Consider the following 17,941-nt stretch of genomic DNA (forward strand, 5'->3'; position numbering starts at 1 on the left):
GAGTGCCACTGAAAATCAGCTTGTGTGCTGCCTTCGGCATGCGTGCCATAGGTTGCCTACCCCTGCCCTACAGGAAGTACTGTCCAGCAGGGTGCAAGTGGCAGCCCTCTGCAGACCACTGATTGGCTCATGCTAGTATATAAACCAGGATGCCATCATGGGAGGCTGACTGAGAAATGATGCAGACTGGCTGCTTACTTCTGCTCCAAACCTTGCCTTGCTGTGAACCTTAGACTCTGGCTTCTAACCCTGATTTGTCTCCAATTCTGTGACTTCCCTGCTGTATGCAGTGGTTTCCCCAGGAATTGAAATTGGGGGGAGGGGCGTTTGAATTTACGGGGGTGTGTGTGTGTCAGGGCCAATGAGGGGTGAGACTGGGAAGGTGTAGATGGCCTGTATGGCACCATAATAAAAACCGAAAAATGTTTCATGGCCGTTTTATTAGATTTAACTCATGTTTTAAAATCAGACAAATTAAAGTTGGCTACTCAAGCCTTCTATGAAGCATTGTGTCTACATCCTTCTTGGTTTCTTGTTATAATTTTGCACAACTCTGTTAATGAATTTCTTGAATGCAGTGCGTTCATCTTTTGGTGGATTCTCGTGTGTCTGGTACTTTCATTCCTTCAACTGATATGTTCATTAGTTCATTCACATGATCAGGCAGAAGGCGACTTCTTTCAGAACACGAAATTCTATTCAGTGATGAAAAAGAACGCTCAACTGTAGCTGTCGTGACTGGGAGAAGCAAGAGATGAACTCCTACTTCTTTCATCCCAGGAAACAAAACACAAAGATCAGGTTGAGCCACTAGTGATGATAAAAAAGAAATTGAAGTCAAATCTTCATTCATTCGTCGTATGATATTCCACTCTTTGTTCAAATTCTCTATTCTGTCCTGATCACATGGCAGCCCCATTGCTGGTAGTGCCTCACTCCACTCAACTGTTGGTGTTTTACAGGACAGGGATCTGTAAAAGCTATGTAGGGTTGAGTAGAATCTAGAAGTCGCTGTTGTAGATTTTTAAGAATCAAGTCTGTGTATTTATTCAGTTGTCTTAACAAACATTTCTTGTCTTCTTCACTTAGGGATTCAATATAAATGCCTTCATTAGTCAACTTCTGGACTGAAGTCTTTGATTCTTCAAGTACTTTTTCAATGGATAGGTCTCTGATTGATCCAAATGTAGCTTCTATTGCTGGACAGAGATCTACTACTGTTGTAGCAGATGCCTGGATGGCATTGTTTAATGACCCAAGTGGTTTCAACAATAGACTTACAAGAGAGAGAATGGCAATAGTCTTCTCTGAACGTAGTAGCAAAAGTAATCCGCCAGCCTCACTACTTAGATCCATCCCATCTTGGTAGATACTTTCCAAAGCCAGTAATAATGGCTGAAGTAATTTTAAGACAACAGCCAAGGATTGCTTATGAGAAAGCCAGCGGGTTTTCCCAGGTTGGACTAATTTGAACTTCCGTCCCAGTGTATCTTCTATATTTTCCAAGATATTCAGTCTTTTTGGACTCTTACTGAAAAAAGAATATGATGAAGACATTAAATTTATAGCTTTTTTAATGTCTTTTGAAGATTCTGCAGCTCGTACTAGTGCTAGTTGAAGTAGATGGCCTCTGCAGTGTGTATAGGAGAGATTAGGGTTACACTTGTCTCTGAGCAAAGCTTGTACTCCATGTCTTCCAGAGAAGTTTGCAGCTCCATCAAATGCACAAGCAGCCATCTGTTTGGGGTCCAACTGACAAACATTTAACTCTTCTACGATGTGGGCTGTCACAGATGCAGCCGATGTGTCTTCTATAACTTGAACATCTAGAAATGCATCTACTGGCCTACCCCTGACATCAAGATAACGCACACAATGACTTAATACTTGATGCTTATTTGCATCGGTGCATTCATCAGCCATGTATGCAAATTTTTTGAATGTGGTGAGAGAGTTCTTCACTTTTTCAACTGTTGAATCTTTCACTGTTGCACCCCGTGCTTCTAGCCAGTCAGATGAATTTCTTGCAGAAAGATAGTGAGCATTTGCTGGTCTTGTTCAGAACCAGTGTTCCAATTCAGGATGAACAAGTGACAATGCACTTAACATTGGCCTCCAGTTTGTAGTGTGTGGTATCTCTTGCTTAAATAGAAAGTAGGATGCTACAGCCATGTTTGTTCACATGAACTGTGTTGTGTCTCCAGCATTCATAACAGCCTTATTAAGCACTTCTAAAATTGGATTTGAAAGTGGGCTTATAAGGCTTTCTGCATGTTGATGCAGTTCAGAGGCCTGGTGTTTTGCAGCCTTTTCACGTAGTTTGTCAGCATTGGCTTTGCTGATCGGTTTGATAAACCAAGCTCCTCCACTTTTACCATTTACAGCACTGGGAAGCTTTTCTTCTTTGTAAGCTTTTTTTCAAGAGGTGCACCAGTAGCCATCTTTTATAACTTCAATAAATGGGAACACTTTGACCGACAAACATCGGGAACTGCCTTTAGGTTTTGGAGACACTGTTTCTTCAGTAGGCAGCTGTATTTGTGCTTCAGACTGGTCGGATGTAGATATACCACTTGAACTTTCAGATGACATGTTGATATATTCTTGGTTCTTGATGTGTTCTTCACCTTGGTTAGCTTTTGAGGCCTTTGAGTGGAAAAATTGTTGTATTGTTTTTTGTCTTTTCATTTTCACTTTGACCTGCAACCTATAAAAGAGACATGAATAAAGTAAATGTTTTGTTAGGATAATGCAAATTTAACATAAGGAAAATGCAAGTTACACCAAAACACATAACAGATCTAGATTTCTAAAAAAAATATAATTAAAAAAAATGTGTTTAATTTAAATTGACTTTTGAAAAGTAAGCCATCATGAGATAAGAGGGCAGTCCTCTCATGGATCAATAACTGGTTAAAAAATGGGAAACTAAGAGTAGGAATAAATTAGCAGTTTTCAGAATGGAGAGAGATAAATAGTGGTACCCTTGAGGGGTCAGTACTGGGACTAGTACTGTTCAACATATTCATCTGGAAAAATGGGTAAACAGTGAGATGGCAAAATTTGCAGATGATACAAAACTATTCAAGATAGTTAAGTCCCAGGCAGACTGCGAAGAGTTACAAAGGGATCTCACAAAACTGGGTGACTGGGCAACAAAATGGAAATGAAATTCAATGTTGATAAATGCAAAGTAATGCACACTGGAAAACAATCCCAACTGTACATACAAAATGATGGCATCTGAATGAGCTATTAACACTCAAGAAAGAGATCTTGGAGTCATTGTGGATAGTTCTCTGAAAACATCCACTCAACGTGCAGCAGCAGTCACAAAAGCAAACAGAATGTTGGGAATCATTAAGAAAGGGATAGCTAATAAGACAGAAAATATCATATTGTCTCTATATAAATATATGGTATGTGCACACCTTGAATAGTATGTGCAGATCTGGTCACGCATCCTAAAAATATATATATTGGAATTGGAAAAGGTACAGAGATGGGCAACTAAAATGATCCGGGGTATGAAACAGGAGGAGAGATTAAAATGACTGAGAATTTTCATCTTAGAAAAGAGATGACTATGGGGGATATGATAGAGGTCTATAAAATCTTGACTGGTGCGAAGAAAGTGAGTAAGGAAATGTTATTTAATCCTTCACATAACACAAGAACTAGCAGTCAGTCAATGAAATTAATAGGCAGCAGGTTTTAAATAAACAAAAGGAAGTATTTCTTCACACAATATAAAGTCAGCCCAGAGAACTCTTTGCCAGGGGATGCTGTGAAGACCAAAACTATAACAGGATTATAGAAAGAACTGGATAAATTCCTGGAGAACAGGTCCATCTGTGGCTATTAGCCAGGATGAGGAGGGATGCAATACCATGCTCTGAGTGTCCCTAGCCTGTTTGCCAGAAGCTGGGAATGGGCAACAGGGAATGGTCACTTGATGATTACCTGTTCTGTTCATTCCCTCTGAAGCACCTCTGTTGTAAGACAGGGTACTGGGCTATATGGACCATTGGTCCGATCCAGTATGACCATTCTTATGTAAAAATTAATTATAATAATAAAAATGTTTAGTATAGAAACTCCCAAACATAATGACCTCTCAAGATAGCAACAATGTGAGATAACAACCTTGGCAAATAATGTATTTTCAAAATCTTGGCCTACTAAGAAACATATTTATATAAGTTTCCATTCCCAGTCACAAATCTAGCATTTTGGAGCAAAGTAACTAAAATATAGTCCAACAAACAAATGTTTATTTAACTTTTCCCTCCCCCGCACCCCACTCACCGGTGTTGTCCTTGGTCAGTGGAGAGTAGACTCAGAGTTCAGAGGTGCTTTCACGTGAGTACACCTTCTAGGTGGGGGACAAGAAGGCACCTTGCTCATTCCTCCAGCTGCTCACTGTTTGCTCTGGCCACGGCTGTTCATTGTGCCACCGTTCACTCCACTGCTCTGTTGCCAATGGCCCTGCGCAGTGACCTTTTGCTGCCACCTGCCCCTGTGACCTCTGTGAGTTGGTCTCTTGAGGTTCTACCAGCTCTCAGTCATTTCAGCTGAGCTCTCAGTGGGGGAACCTCACTGCTAGTTCAGTCTGGGCTGTCTCTTCCACAGAAACGCTGTCCCACAGGAACACTGTCCCCACAACAGGACTAAGCACTTAGACCTGATTGTCAGTGATTTCAGCTGCAGTGGTCACTTAACAGAACAAAAGACTATCTATGGAGCCTAATCAGCTCTGTCTTTAAACAGTGGAGAGGGACAGATCCGCACCCTCTCTCTTGATGCCTTCAAATCATCACAGGCTAAGTACAGTTCTTCTGCCCTTTACTCATACAATAAGAACAACATTTCATCCCCCACCGCACCCCCACATTCAAGTGGTTTGTAACCCAACCCCAGCCAAAATCTATCACTTGGACAACACAGCTCTGTTTGCCGGATACCTAGGTAGATTAGGTGTGAATGTAAATATAATCTGGCCCTGCAGCCCCAGCTCATCACTAGTTGTCAGGGAGAGCTCATTTAGACTTTGCTTACAAATCATCATTTGATATTATTAGGTTGACCAACATCATGAATGCGCTGACATAAAAAAAAACCAAACAGCTGTATAAGGAAGCAGGAAAGCTAGTCTATGTTCATACTTTTCAAATCTAGTATACTTTTTCAGATATACATATTTTATCATACACTGTATAAGCTTTTAAAGTGTGTATTAATGTTTCAGTTTAAATTCAGATTTCCAAACAGTCACTAAATTGGTATGTAACTAGCTCACAAAACTAGGGGGGGTGTTGGGGAAATTCAGGGGGGGTGTACACCCCCCGGGGGGGTTCTAGGGAAATCACTGGCTGTATGTAACCTTATGCCTGGCACTGACTCCCTGGTATCCTGACCTGACTCAACCCCAACTCTGCCACTTGCCTCCCACCTGCAACTTGGTGCCTGACCTAACTTCCTGGTATCCTGACCAGGCTTCACGCTGACCTTGCTACTTGTCTCCTGACCACATCTTGATAACTGATTGGTACACACAGGTTCACCGCTGCCTGGTCCTGACAGAAAAGATGCAGGATTGGGTGCATGGCAGAGGACATGTGGAGATATTCACAAAATAGTGTAACTGGACAAATGAAAGCAAACACAGGTAGACTTTAACACAGTTGTGTCAATAGTGGAAGTGAGAGGATCCAGGAGCTTGTTTGTTTGCACCTACATGTCTGTGTAGAAACTAATTGTAAAAAGAGCTAGAGACATCAATCAGAGACTTACTAGAGTAAGAACTGCAGGATGGACTCCTTTTATCCTTTGCTTCCTGAAAAGCTCACATGCTACCTGAGAATTCTAATTCTATTTTTCCAAGACTTTGTTGCTGCAATTAAGCAGTTATAATGCATTCTTCAATAATTAAATAAGTTAAACAAGGTATCCTTAGGGCTGCTTGAAAATTTTCATGTGTCAAATTTTTATAAATTTCATGTGTCAAATTTTTATAAAAATTTGACATCAAATTTTGTTTACTATTTATTTTCCATTTTCAAACTAAGACATTTTTGCACATGAATTTTTAGAAATTTGAAATAATTAAAAATGATCTTACCAGGTATCTAAACTGGAAAAATCAAAATAATCATTTAAAATGGAAAAAGAGAAACAAATGTTTTCAATAAATATTTATATTAATGCATTTTGTGTGTAAAAAAACAAAAACAAACAAAAAACACCCTAAATTAGTTTTTGTTTTTAATTGTGATTTTTCATTTTATTTTTGCTTGCTCTAGTTATAAGATTCCTGTATCACAAAAAATACAATATCCAGTTAAGGTGAATAGATATATTATTAATTTCAGTTCTAAAGTATAGCCTGATAGTTTATACATTTTTGATCTACAATGTGAAACAGAACATGGATTAAAATGTGTCACTACCACTGCCTTTGATTTAAATAAGAAGTTATTTTGATGCAAGTATCTGAATGAGTTTACAAGATGCATCTTTTTCTATTCAACCTCCTTTGAGTTTTGTATTCTATATATGCAGTAATAATGGCTACTTGTTAGATCTTCTTGAAATTGGGAAAAATAATTGATTATGATGGGTGAAAACCTGAGGACCATACCTGGGAACAGAATCTGCTAATCTTCTAATCCTAATGTGGGCACAGTGAAGATGAGGAAGATTCAAGTAGTCTTTATGTCCTCCTGTGGTCCACAAAAGACTCAGTCCCTCTATACAGTACTCCTTCAGGGGTAGGAAGGAGGCAGACAAGCATGCTATGGGGGAGCAGGCTGCACCCCACAAAGGGATGTAATGGCTGGCACATTCCCCCTTCACTCCAGGGAGCTAGTCCTTACTAAGGCAAATACTCATTGACCTCACTAGGAATTTGCCTGACTAAGGATCGCAAGATTTGTCCCAAAGTGCTTTGCAAACTTTATATATAGGAATTCCTCCACTCACCACTGAAATGCAACCACCTCCAGTGTGGAATGTGGCAGCTGTTCAGCTGCTTGCAGTAATCCTGTATGACCATTTAAGGCAGGAGAACAGGAAGTGAAGAATTCCTTTACAACTGAAACTGCAAGAGGAATTTAGGGAGGCAGACTACAATTATACTATCTAATTTATCCAGGACACTGGTGGTAACATCCCTACTTTTGCAAAAAGGGGTCACTGGATTTTTAGTGAACACAAATGGATAATACCTCTAGCAGCACAGTAGCTCTTCCTGATTCCATGCTTGGGGATTACTTTAATATTGAGTCAGTGGGAAGTATGTCATATGAGGTCTTCCATCCAAGTACTGATCATATCCAGCCAGACTCAGGGCTGGTCTACACTATCGGGGGTGGAGAGGGGCAATTGATCTAACTTATGCAACTTCAGCTATGTGAATAACATACTTAGATCTACTTATTGCAGTGTCTCGACTGTGGTGCTCTCCCGTCGATTCCCCTTGCACTTCTCATTGAAGTGGAGTACTGGAGTCAACGCTAGAGCGACCAGCAGTCAATTTATTGTGTCTGTACGAGACATGATAAATTGACCCACTCTGGATTGATTGCTGCCCGTAGATCCGCCTGGAAATATAGACATGCCTTTAATTAGTGAGATTGCAGCCTGAGGTGGCTATATTAATCAGGTATGACTTTGTCATTCATCAAATGGAATTGCTCAGGCCATAGTAAATTCACAAATGCTTCAGCAAATAACAGAATTGTAAGGTTCTCAGGAAAGCATCATAATGGGTTGAAAGACGTGGCTAAATATGACTGTCATTACTTATTTTGTAGGAGTTGGGGCCTGGAAGAAATTGCAGCATGTCATCGAAGAGAGTGCCATTTTACCAGAGAAGGCATAAACACTTTGATCAGTCCTACCGCAGCATTCAGACAAGATACTTGCTCAAAGAATATGCAGCAAGAAAGTAAGTATCATACATTTCCCATCAGTGTAGAGGAGCTTCTAATGCAGGGGAATCCATTTCAAAATGTAGGATTTTGTAAAAGGAAAACAAAAGTGACTTTGTTCTGAATTTCAGATGCAATGGTTCTCAATCTCTTCCACACTGTGAATCCTCTGTCCCATGATTTCCATACTATCTAGCTGGGACCCCCTTCTGTTTAGCAATATGGAGTGGTCATGGTTCCCTGTTAGCAGTTTATTACCTCCAGGTTGGCAACTCCTCCCTGAAAGCAAAGTAATGACTCATAAAAACTCTCTTTGATTTTAGGGATAATCATTGCTATAGCATGTATGTAAGCATGGGAGCTGTTTTTTGTTTTTGTTTTTGTTTTTGTTTTTAAATTCTTCCTTCTGAATTTATTCCTTGAAGATGTTCACTGCCTTGAATTGGGGCCTCCTGCATTTTGGCTATTCCAGGTTGTGGTCATTGGGATTCTTGTTTTTCCTTTTATACCAAGTTGCAGTTCTCCCATGTTCAAAACGCCTTTCCTTCACCCACGTGTTCAAGGAACCGTATATCTCAAGTTCTGTTGCTAGGGCTATCTGAGATCATCTTTCTCCCAGGGTGTTATTGCAGCACTTCAGATCATCTCAGATGCTTGAGTTGTTTGGCCCCATCTGCTATAAATGGAAGGGGGCTACTGGAAGAGTGTTCATTGTGAGGGGTACATGCTCCTGGAATACATTTCATTCCCTGGTTAATCAGAGACCCATTTGGTGGCCTTCAGAACATGCCACAAGACCAATGTGAAAGATTAGAAAAACGAGGTTGGGAGTTGTTGTTTAGAAGTGGGAAGATACTGTAGGAGTCCTGTGCTCTCTATTGGATGTTCCATAGGTGGGGTTAGTGGTCCTGAGATTTTACTGAAATTGTTTTTATAAAATTGTACAATATGGTCAAGGATTGGCGGGGGTATAGTGAATAAATACACTGAATTAAATTAAATAAAAGGGCTGACAGGCTCCATTGAGATAATGCTACTGGGCATTAGACACTAAGGCTGCATGGTAGTGAATGTAACCCAGCTTCAGTGTGTGAGGTGCTATGTGTAGCTTAAAATGTAAGTTCCTCTCACAACACCGCACAGGTACCAGTTGTTCCATTCAGCTGCTTGAATGTAATTTCTTTGAACTTTTTAATTCCGTGCTTTATCTGTATAGCCATTTTACAGTGATTTCTTTTTGTATTGGAAGGGTCGCTTCTAGACAGGCAGCTTCTTTTAGGTCCTCTGCCGGTACAGAAAGAACTACATGCAGGCTCTGTGCCAGGAGGTTGCACACCTCAGCTGAAGAAGAGTCACAAGAATACAGGAAAAGGTAAAGTTTGCATTGGTGCCTTTAAATCGCTTTGTTGGGTCAAATGCCATGGAACAGACACTTTTTTTTGTCTGTATACTCAAAGGGAGAAATCCTGGCTTTGTTGAAGTCAAGGTCAAAATTTCTATCAATATCAATGGAACCAGGAATTCACAGTGAAAGTTTATTGTAAGACACAGCTCTAAATTTGCAGTTCAGTAACAAGGCAGTCGCACGTTTTCATAATGGCTGTTGGCAAAAAGCTACCCAGAAACCTCTGAAAGGTAGCATGGTGGCAAAGTAGGTTCATTGACAGAGCTGTCAACAAGATTGGAGCCTTCTTGTTGACACTATGTTCTTCATTAATATCTCATGGTTAGAATACCAAAGGGTTGTGTGTCTCTTACATCTTATATTTCTTAGACTTTCAGTCCAGGGTTTTACTCCAAGTTGGCTGTGAAAACAGACTTAAAACAAGAAGAAATTGAAATCTGCACAGAATCTGACACTTCTAAAAATAAGAGCAAATATACTGTGCCCTTACTGAATACTAAGATTACGTGTTGGGGGCAGCTTAATTGTATTAGAGTCATCTCCCTAGCATCCTAGTTATCAAGAGCATAACTTGCCCCAGTTACAGCATTGATATGAAGTCCTATAATAAATGTGCTGAAAACTATATTCCATTTCATCAGTTTAAGTGGCTGTATGTGCCCTGACATACTCCACAGTAAATACACCAAAGACTCAGCCAATGTATGTTATGAAGGCTATAGAAAGTGGAATGTATTCTTCTTTTTCTTTGAAGATAATGTGAAGGATTAAAGACTATCTCTTTGATGCCAGTTTTGCCATCATCAAGAGATATGTGCACTGGAAGCAGGGTGCAGTTTAGAAAAAAATCTTAATCTGTTTTGAATTTTTAACCTATTTTATTATTTAAAGAGATACAGCACAAGGCAGAATAATCCTGGAGCTTACATTATGAAGAAATTATACAAAGAAATAGCTTAAACAGCCACACAAATAAGGATTGGATTCAGTATGTATTGAAGTAAACTGGAGTCATAGAGCTGGAGGCCAGAAGGGATCACTGGATCATCTAGTATGACCTTCTGTATATCACAGACAAACACCACCACCCAGCACCCACACACTAAGCACAACTGAAATGAGACCAAAGTATTACAACCCACGGGACTAGACTATTATGTGCCACAGGCAGAGAATAGGAGGAACGGAGGTGTACCAGTGCTCAAGGTTGCTGCATTGGCAGGAAAATGACCAAGCAAGAGATACTTAGATAATCCCAGCAAATGTCCCATGCGCCCCCCCAACACATACTACAGGAGAAGGTAAAAAGTCCCAAATTCACTGCCAGTCTGACCTCACACATGGCGATGAGTTAGACCCTGAGCATGTGAGCTAGAACCAGCCAGCCAAGCACCTGAGAGAGAGATGGCTTGGGGCTGCCTCAGATCTCTGGCTCTCTCCCCTAGAATACACTGGATCCCTGGTGGTTGCTGGCTGAAACCCTGAAGCATGAGCTTTAGGAACATAAGACATACATCAGAAGTGAGCCCTAGGGCTGCTGAGTTTTTTCCTGGGTGATGGATTGGGTCCTAAATCCTCATCTTTTGTAGTGAAAGTCATGGAAGGGGCATGTTATGTCAGAAACTTTGAAGTTCACCTTGTCGGAATTTCCCTTGAATCATCCCATTGTCAAGGCAAGCAGGTGTGGATTGCTTCCTGGACCATAACCATCAACAAAGAGGAAGGGGCTCTTCCTCCTAAACATGTTGATAATCTAAGATAATGAGGAGTGTTGGGGAAACCTACTGAGAACAAGTGCCTCCACATTGCTCACCACCGCTCCCCATTATTCTCCATGCTTCAGGAGCCTTATTCTAACTGCCTTCTCCAAGATATACCTTATCTGGGAGGATGTGGGGGGAAGAGACGGGTGCAGAATGACTAGGCTTCTCCTGACCTGGGGTGTTGGCACAGTAGGGAAGTTCTTACAGCTATTCCTGACAGGTTATGCTAGGTTTGCCTCTGGTGCTCACACTCCTTCAGAGGAGAATATGGTTTAGAACATTTGTACCTGTAGGTGTGAGGTGAGAGTGTGAACATGGCCCTCCTCCCTGTGCCTGAACGACTGCAGGGGGGTAGTTTGTGCTACATCGTTTTACAAAGGCGCATAAGGGCAACCGTAGAGCACATTACTCCCCATGATCTGGAGGTATTATGCTCACTCCTGGCTTATATGGGCAAAATGCCTCCAGCCACTGCTGTACCTCCCTAATTCACTTAGGGACAACCCAGCCTCTGCTCTTATGGTTTTGAAGGGTCTGTTGGCCTAGATGCTGGTACACATTCCCTGATTGGTGTGTGAATTCATTTTGCATGAGCTTCTTACTCAGCAGCAGAGGGTAGCATAAGCGCCGACTTCTAATGATGTCGGTGGGTGCTTGACTCCACTCTGCCCTGGCCTCACCCTGACTTCACCCCTGCCCCACACCTTCCTGCCCCCTCTCAACTCCTTCCCCAAATCCCTGCCCCGGCCCTGCCTCCTCCCCTGAGCATACCATATTTCTGCTCCTCCTCCTCCCTCCCGGAGCTTGCTACAGCTGTTTGGTGGCTGCAAGTGCTGGGAGGTGGGTGGAGGAGCTGGGACAAGGTGCGCTCAGGGGAGGAGGTGGAGGAGGAAGTGAGACGGGGTGGGAGGGGATGGAGCGGGGCAAGGAGCTTGGCTGCCGGTGCACCCACTAATTTTTCCCTGTGGGTACTCCAGCACCCACAGAGTCAGTGTGTATGGCTAGGCCAGAGGATCTGTGTAGGGAGCCTGCAGAAACTGCTTCAGCCACTGGGCTGAGGCAGTCACTATTGTGTGCTTCACTGCCTGAGGGGAGGATACTACTGCTTTTTACCCCCTTGGTATATGAACAGGGTAATGGCCCAGGATTTGATCTCCAGATATTAGAGTTCCATGTTGATGATTCTTATCTTCTACAAAATATGGGATATAGATAATGATACAAATAAGAACAAACAGAAACAGAGAGAGGGGAAAACAATAATACACAAACCACAAAAGGGTAGAGAAAAGAAGGAAAGAGGCTGGATAGTCTTAGGGAATTTACTATTGATTTCTGTAGATTTTGTTTTTATTTAACTGTTTCCAGAATCCCTGGGCCACCCCCTTAGCTGTGATAAATCGGCACAGCTCCACTGACTTCAGTGGGACATTTCCAGTTACCGTAATTCCCATTGAAGATCTGGCCTCATATGCTCAGAGGGATGAGAAAGCAAACAGAAGGTTAATTCATTTGCAGTTTTTAAGACATTTGTTTTGAGATCTTGAGAGAGGGAAATAGTTCACATTATAGAATCTGCATCTGCGTAATGCTGCTAATAGGACTTCCAAGCCCTCATCTGCCTGCTGTGTATCAGTGACAATAGTAAAGCCTTGATGCTGGGTTAATCCTAAATAGTTTTCTCTTACCATTCAGGACTCATGAGCAAAAGTCTGATATAAGTGAAGAGAAGAGGATCCGGTTTGCTGCCAATTTGGCTGATGTGGAAGAAGAGCTTCATTCAGCCAGACTCCTTGCAAGAGAACATCTGGATAGAGTTACCATACAAAGGATGGTACTGTAACAGAACAATTTTATTGCCTTTCCGAGCAGAACTCTAAACTCCATTGCAGTTTAGAACTATGCTTCACAGAGCCCAACAGTAGTTTGCATCTGTTAATATTTGCATCTAGCTTTCAGACTAACTCTCTGACACTGGTGCTAGATAATGCTCCTTCTCTCCGCTTTTTATTTCTATCCTGTGTAATAGGTAGAAGAACAAATGGCCTTGGAAAGATACACCGTTGGAGAAAGTATAAGTCGAGCTCCTGAAATTTTGGTACGACTGAGATCTCATACTGTTTGGGAAAAAATGTCTGTGAGGCTTTACTTCACTGTACAAGGATTTCCTACCCCTGTTGTACAATGGTAAGAGGCCTTTCCAGCCCTCTAAAACCAGTGTTATGTTTGTTTTCCATTTGGTAGCTCTGACAGAACTATTCAGTGTCATGTACATAATGCTTATATTAAAAACCCTTCATAATTCTCATAGATATGCTGGATAGTAGTTGTGGATACTTCAGTGTCATGTTCATAATGGTTATATTAAAAACCCTTCATAATTCTCATAGATATGCTGGATAGTAGTTGTGGATACTGGAGTTAAAGGAGCAAAAGGACAAACTTTTTGTAGTGTATCAAGTAAATATATAATTCAGAATGACTATAAAAAATGGTCATTAATTTAACTGATAATAATCTAGCAAGTGGTAAAATACACTGAGTTTTGCTAAATGGTAAATATTTATGATGTTTTATACCAAGACAATAATATCTAGTAGTTTAACATTGGAAAGCGAGAGAGAATGCCTATGCCTGATGAGATGGGAGTGCATTATTTTGTCAGTTATATGGTGCAACCTCACTGAAAATGATGGGATTAAAATGGTACAACTGGGAGGAGAATTTGATCTTTGAAATTTACCACCAAAGTTTCTAACTGGGGTAAGTTATCAGGTGTCTTGTCAAGAGTCAGAAACCTCAGTAAGAGGCAAATTTCCACAAAAATCTGAGAATCATGTTATTCTTAGGCTACAATTCAAAATAGTTTTTTTGGACCTTTTAGTCAACAGAAAGAAGTTGGGATCTCTTTGTCTCTAGAAATCCTAATTGAAAGGAAGAGTCAGGTTAACTGGTGGATTTAAAATGGTAAAGACGATATCCTGGATGACACAGCCATTTTCAGCACTTGAAAGAAACTCAGGCACATATATTAAAAATTGGAAATGTAGCTGATAAAATATCTATTCCCTACTTCTAAATAACACTGACTGAGCTAGAAATATGGGGTCTGATTCTCAGCTCCCCAAAAGTTTCTTTTGCACCACTCCAACAGTGCAAAGGATACTCAGTGATTTCAGCCAGCAGCTGAGGATTCCCCTAGAACAGATGAATCATGAGCAGGTTTAGGTTGAGAATAGCCTGACATATGCCAACTCCTCCTGGCACTCCTTCCTCAGCATTGTGTGTGTGTGCATGCCATGGTGGACTGGAGGCATGCCAGAGTGGGAAGAATGAAATTAGAGCATCATGCTCTCAGGTGATCATGGCCAGTATAGCATCCCTTAGAGGACCATTATCTAGCAGTGCAAGTTGTTCTAACTCATGCAAGGGATCAGTTTGGCCCTCAGGACTGAGGAGGGGCATATAAGTTGCATGAAACCAGCTGTCTCCTCTTCACTAGGTTCCCAAAATTGCTGCTCTGTGGATCTGAGAGCAGAATTTTGCCTTCAGTGTACTAATCGGGCCCAATTCTGACCTCATTTACAGCCATGTAAATCAGAAGTCACTCTGAAGATATCAGACTGTTGTGAGAACCAAATTAGGAGCATAGTTTCTCTGCACTCAGCCCACCCTCTAACCCTTGCCTGCCCCATCACCTCCCTTCCCTACTGTGGAAGGTATTTTTTTTTATTTGCATGTGGCAGTAATGACCATACACACCCTGTTTGGGGCTTTCACAGCTTTTGAGTTATGTGGTCAACTTTAGCTCATGTGAATAAAAAGTAACATTATGGTACCTAACCTCATATATTATCTATGTGTACAGCATATGCAGAGAGAGCTGTAAGATTTCTGTGGGCTAGACTGAACTATAAGGTTCAGTCCTGAGATGGGAGTGGCAAATTCTGTCCTAGGGGAAGCCCAGGGAGAGAATTGTCTCAGTCACAGTTCTGTCCCTGCTGCTCCCCTTTTTTACCTGAAGTGACTTGTAAGTTGCATCCTCATTAGCTCTACTTCTGTTTATGCCAGTTAGCTCTGATGGCTGGGGTGTGCTGGGGAGTTCAACACACTGTGGGTGTGTAGCTTCACATGCACACCCACGCCCAAACTACAACTACTTCCTTTCATTCCATTGCATGACCATGTATGGGCAGGTCATGGTCAGGCTCTCTGTATCTATTTATGTATATAGAGAGAGCTCAGTTATTAATACATGACATCCTGATGGAATATCTCTAACTTTTACTGTGGTTTATTTATTTTTTTCTTGATTGTTAGGTATAAAAACGAGGAATTGATTTCACCTGCAAGTGAACCAGGAAAGTACAGCATTGAAAGCAAATATGGAGTGCATATGCTGGAGATACACAGGTAGCTTATTCTTATGAATAACAGAATGTTGTTCAAATTATGACTTTTAACTGAAATTTCATGCAAATACGTCTGAAAATTTCTATAATGTATTACAAAAGAGTCACAAAATACAGCACATTTAACTTCTGCTTAGCTGTTACTTTGGTTTAGGTGACAAGATACCTCTTAAGTAGTCTCGGTATGGGGTCAGTGTAATAAAAAGCTAGGGGTTTCTATCATAGCACCCAAACTGTCAGCAAGAAAAAAACACATCTAGAGGTAAGTGAGCAGAAAATAAAGTGTCAATTTAAAAAAACCCTCATAATAATATTTTAATCTCATCATTCTGGCAGCTAGAGTGGAACAGTTTGTTCTCCTTTAATAGTCTATTCCATCATGGCAGCAACTCTTTGTTCAGAGCCTGAAGCTTAGAAAAGTTGAGCTAGTTGTGGCTAGAAAATTCAACAGCTGGTATTTGGCTCTGTTAGCAGGTTGTGATGTTTTGCTTACCGTAACTCTTCATTGTATTTGTTTTCCTGTTGGGGATGGGAGAGTCCAGTGGTTTCTTTAAAAGGTTTTAAGTTCTGAAAAATATATTTTTTATCTAATTTAAACCATTATGTCTTGAAGACAATTTAAAAGTCATGGCATGAAAGAAAAACAAATGTCATAATAAGTGTCAGCACTCCCAATCAGACCTCGCTAAACCTCAGCTGGGACAGCGTTGCAGTACTGTCTTTCACAGGTAATATATGACTTGGTACAAGTTTAAAAAAACCAAAAGCAACCACAGTGTGGACTGAACAATGGTGTCAAGACAGAAAAATAAGTGTCTAAATGTTTGCATCTGTCCTTACTAATTTACCAAAAATATGACTTCAAGCTACATTCAAACAGTTTGAACTTTTGTGTTTGATATTTGGCTGGCCAAATATTCACTCACCCATCCTGTCTCCAGCCATTGCCCTGAGCTAGCCCAGGCAGAAGTAGAGAACAGTAGTGCACCATTCCTTCTGCTTGAAGCAGGAAGCCCTGTCCCCAAACCTTTGGCTTCTGTAGAAAGGAATAGCTAATCCCTAACCTCCTTCCTTTTGCTCCAGTGGGTAATGAAGAAATTTATTCCTGTCTAGGAGACTTCTGCAATAGCCACCGGGCTCTGCCCCAGTTATCTTTATTCTTTACTCACCTTCTTGGATGAGGGAGGAGACTATTAGCCGCCTCCTCCATCTTCAGAATTCAGTTTGCTGGCCATTTCCCACACCCTTTAAGGGCCCAGATAGTGGCTGACCCATACTATCTGTCCTGGCCCTTTGGGTGCTAGGGAGGGCTGGTGAGAGACGCAGGCAGCCTGTCCAGCAGTGAGAATGGAAAAACTCTTCTATTGCTATTTGGGAGAGTGAGAGTGGTTGCTAGTGGGTGATGTTTGGGTGACTGAGTGCCAGTGGGTGGCACCTAGGGTGAGTGTGATTGTACCTGGGTGCCTTTGTTGGTGCCATCAGGTGGCTGTGTGCAGGAATGTGGGTATGGTTGCTTGTGAGTAGCATGGGGGTGAGTGGAGTAATTTTTTGAGTGCCTTTTGTTGTGCCAGTGGATGGATGTCTAGGGCAGGGATCGGCAACCTATGGCTCACGGCCTGCCAGAGTAAGCACCCTGGTGGGCCAGGCCAGTTTGTTTACCTGCTGCATCTGCAGATTTGGCTGATTGCTGCTTCCACTGGCCGCCGTTCGCGGTCCCAGGCCAATAGGGACTGCGGGAAGCAGCGCGGGCCGAGGGTTGTGCTGACTGCCGCTTCCTGCAGCCCCACTGGCCTAGAATGGCAAACCATGGCCAGTGGGAGCTGCAGTTGGCCAGATCTGCAGACACAGCACGTAAACCAGTCCGGCCTGCCAAGGTGCTCACCCTGGTGGGCCGCATGCCAAAGGTTGCCGATCCCTGCCCTAGACATCCACCCACAAGCATAACAAAAGGCACTCAAAAAACTACTCCACTCACCCCCATGCTACTCACAAGCAAAAATACCCGCATTCCTGCTGTGTTGGTGCCTGGCCAGGATGGTACTTGTTCCCCTCCCCAAATATTTTCCCCCTCTCCTCCCTACCAGGTACCTGCACTCACCTAGACAGCCACCCACTCCCCCATAGGCATCCATGCCTACTCACACTCACCCAGACACACCAATAGAGTCATCCATAGGCACCCTCAAAGGCTCCCACATGCACTCATACTCACCCTCTGGCATTCCCCCTTTCCTAGACACCACCCATTGGAACCTACGCCCATACATACTCACCCAGACACATCCACGCTTATCCAAACAGCTAACCCCTGGCACCCATACACTCACTTCATCTTTCCTATTCTCTGCCAATACATTCTTTTCCAAGTGAAGCTTCCCAACTGCTCCCTGAATCATTCACCTTTTCCTTGTTTAACAGTTGTTTGCCAAA

The 17,941-nt window shown here is 42.0% G+C and overlaps 1 protein-coding gene across 1 annotated transcript in view; it reads left to right on the forward strand.

Moving 5' to 3' along the window:
* The window catches only part of MYOM2 (myomesin 2), a 133,345-nt gene that overhangs the window by 4,656 nt on the left and 110,748 nt on the right, over positions 1-17,941 (forward strand). The window contains exons 2-6 of the mRNA XM_030555564.1: positions 7,815-7,948; positions 9,181-9,303; positions 12,795-12,933; positions 13,129-13,286; positions 15,420-15,512. Of these exons, the coding sequence (XP_030411424.1) occupies positions 7,842-7,948; positions 9,181-9,303; positions 12,795-12,933; positions 13,129-13,286; positions 15,420-15,512 (620 nt within the window). The 5' untranslated portion in view covers positions 7,815-7,841. The remainder of the gene's footprint in view (positions 1-7,814; positions 7,949-9,180; positions 9,304-12,794; positions 12,934-13,128; positions 13,287-15,419; positions 15,513-17,941) is intronic.

The sequence above is a fragment of the Gopherus evgoodei genome, chromosome 3 (assembly GCF_007399415.2).
Source record: "Gopherus evgoodei ecotype Sinaloan lineage chromosome 3, rGopEvg1_v1.p, whole genome shotgun sequence".
NCBI lineage: Eukaryota > Metazoa > Chordata > Testudines > Testudinidae > Gopherus > Gopherus evgoodei.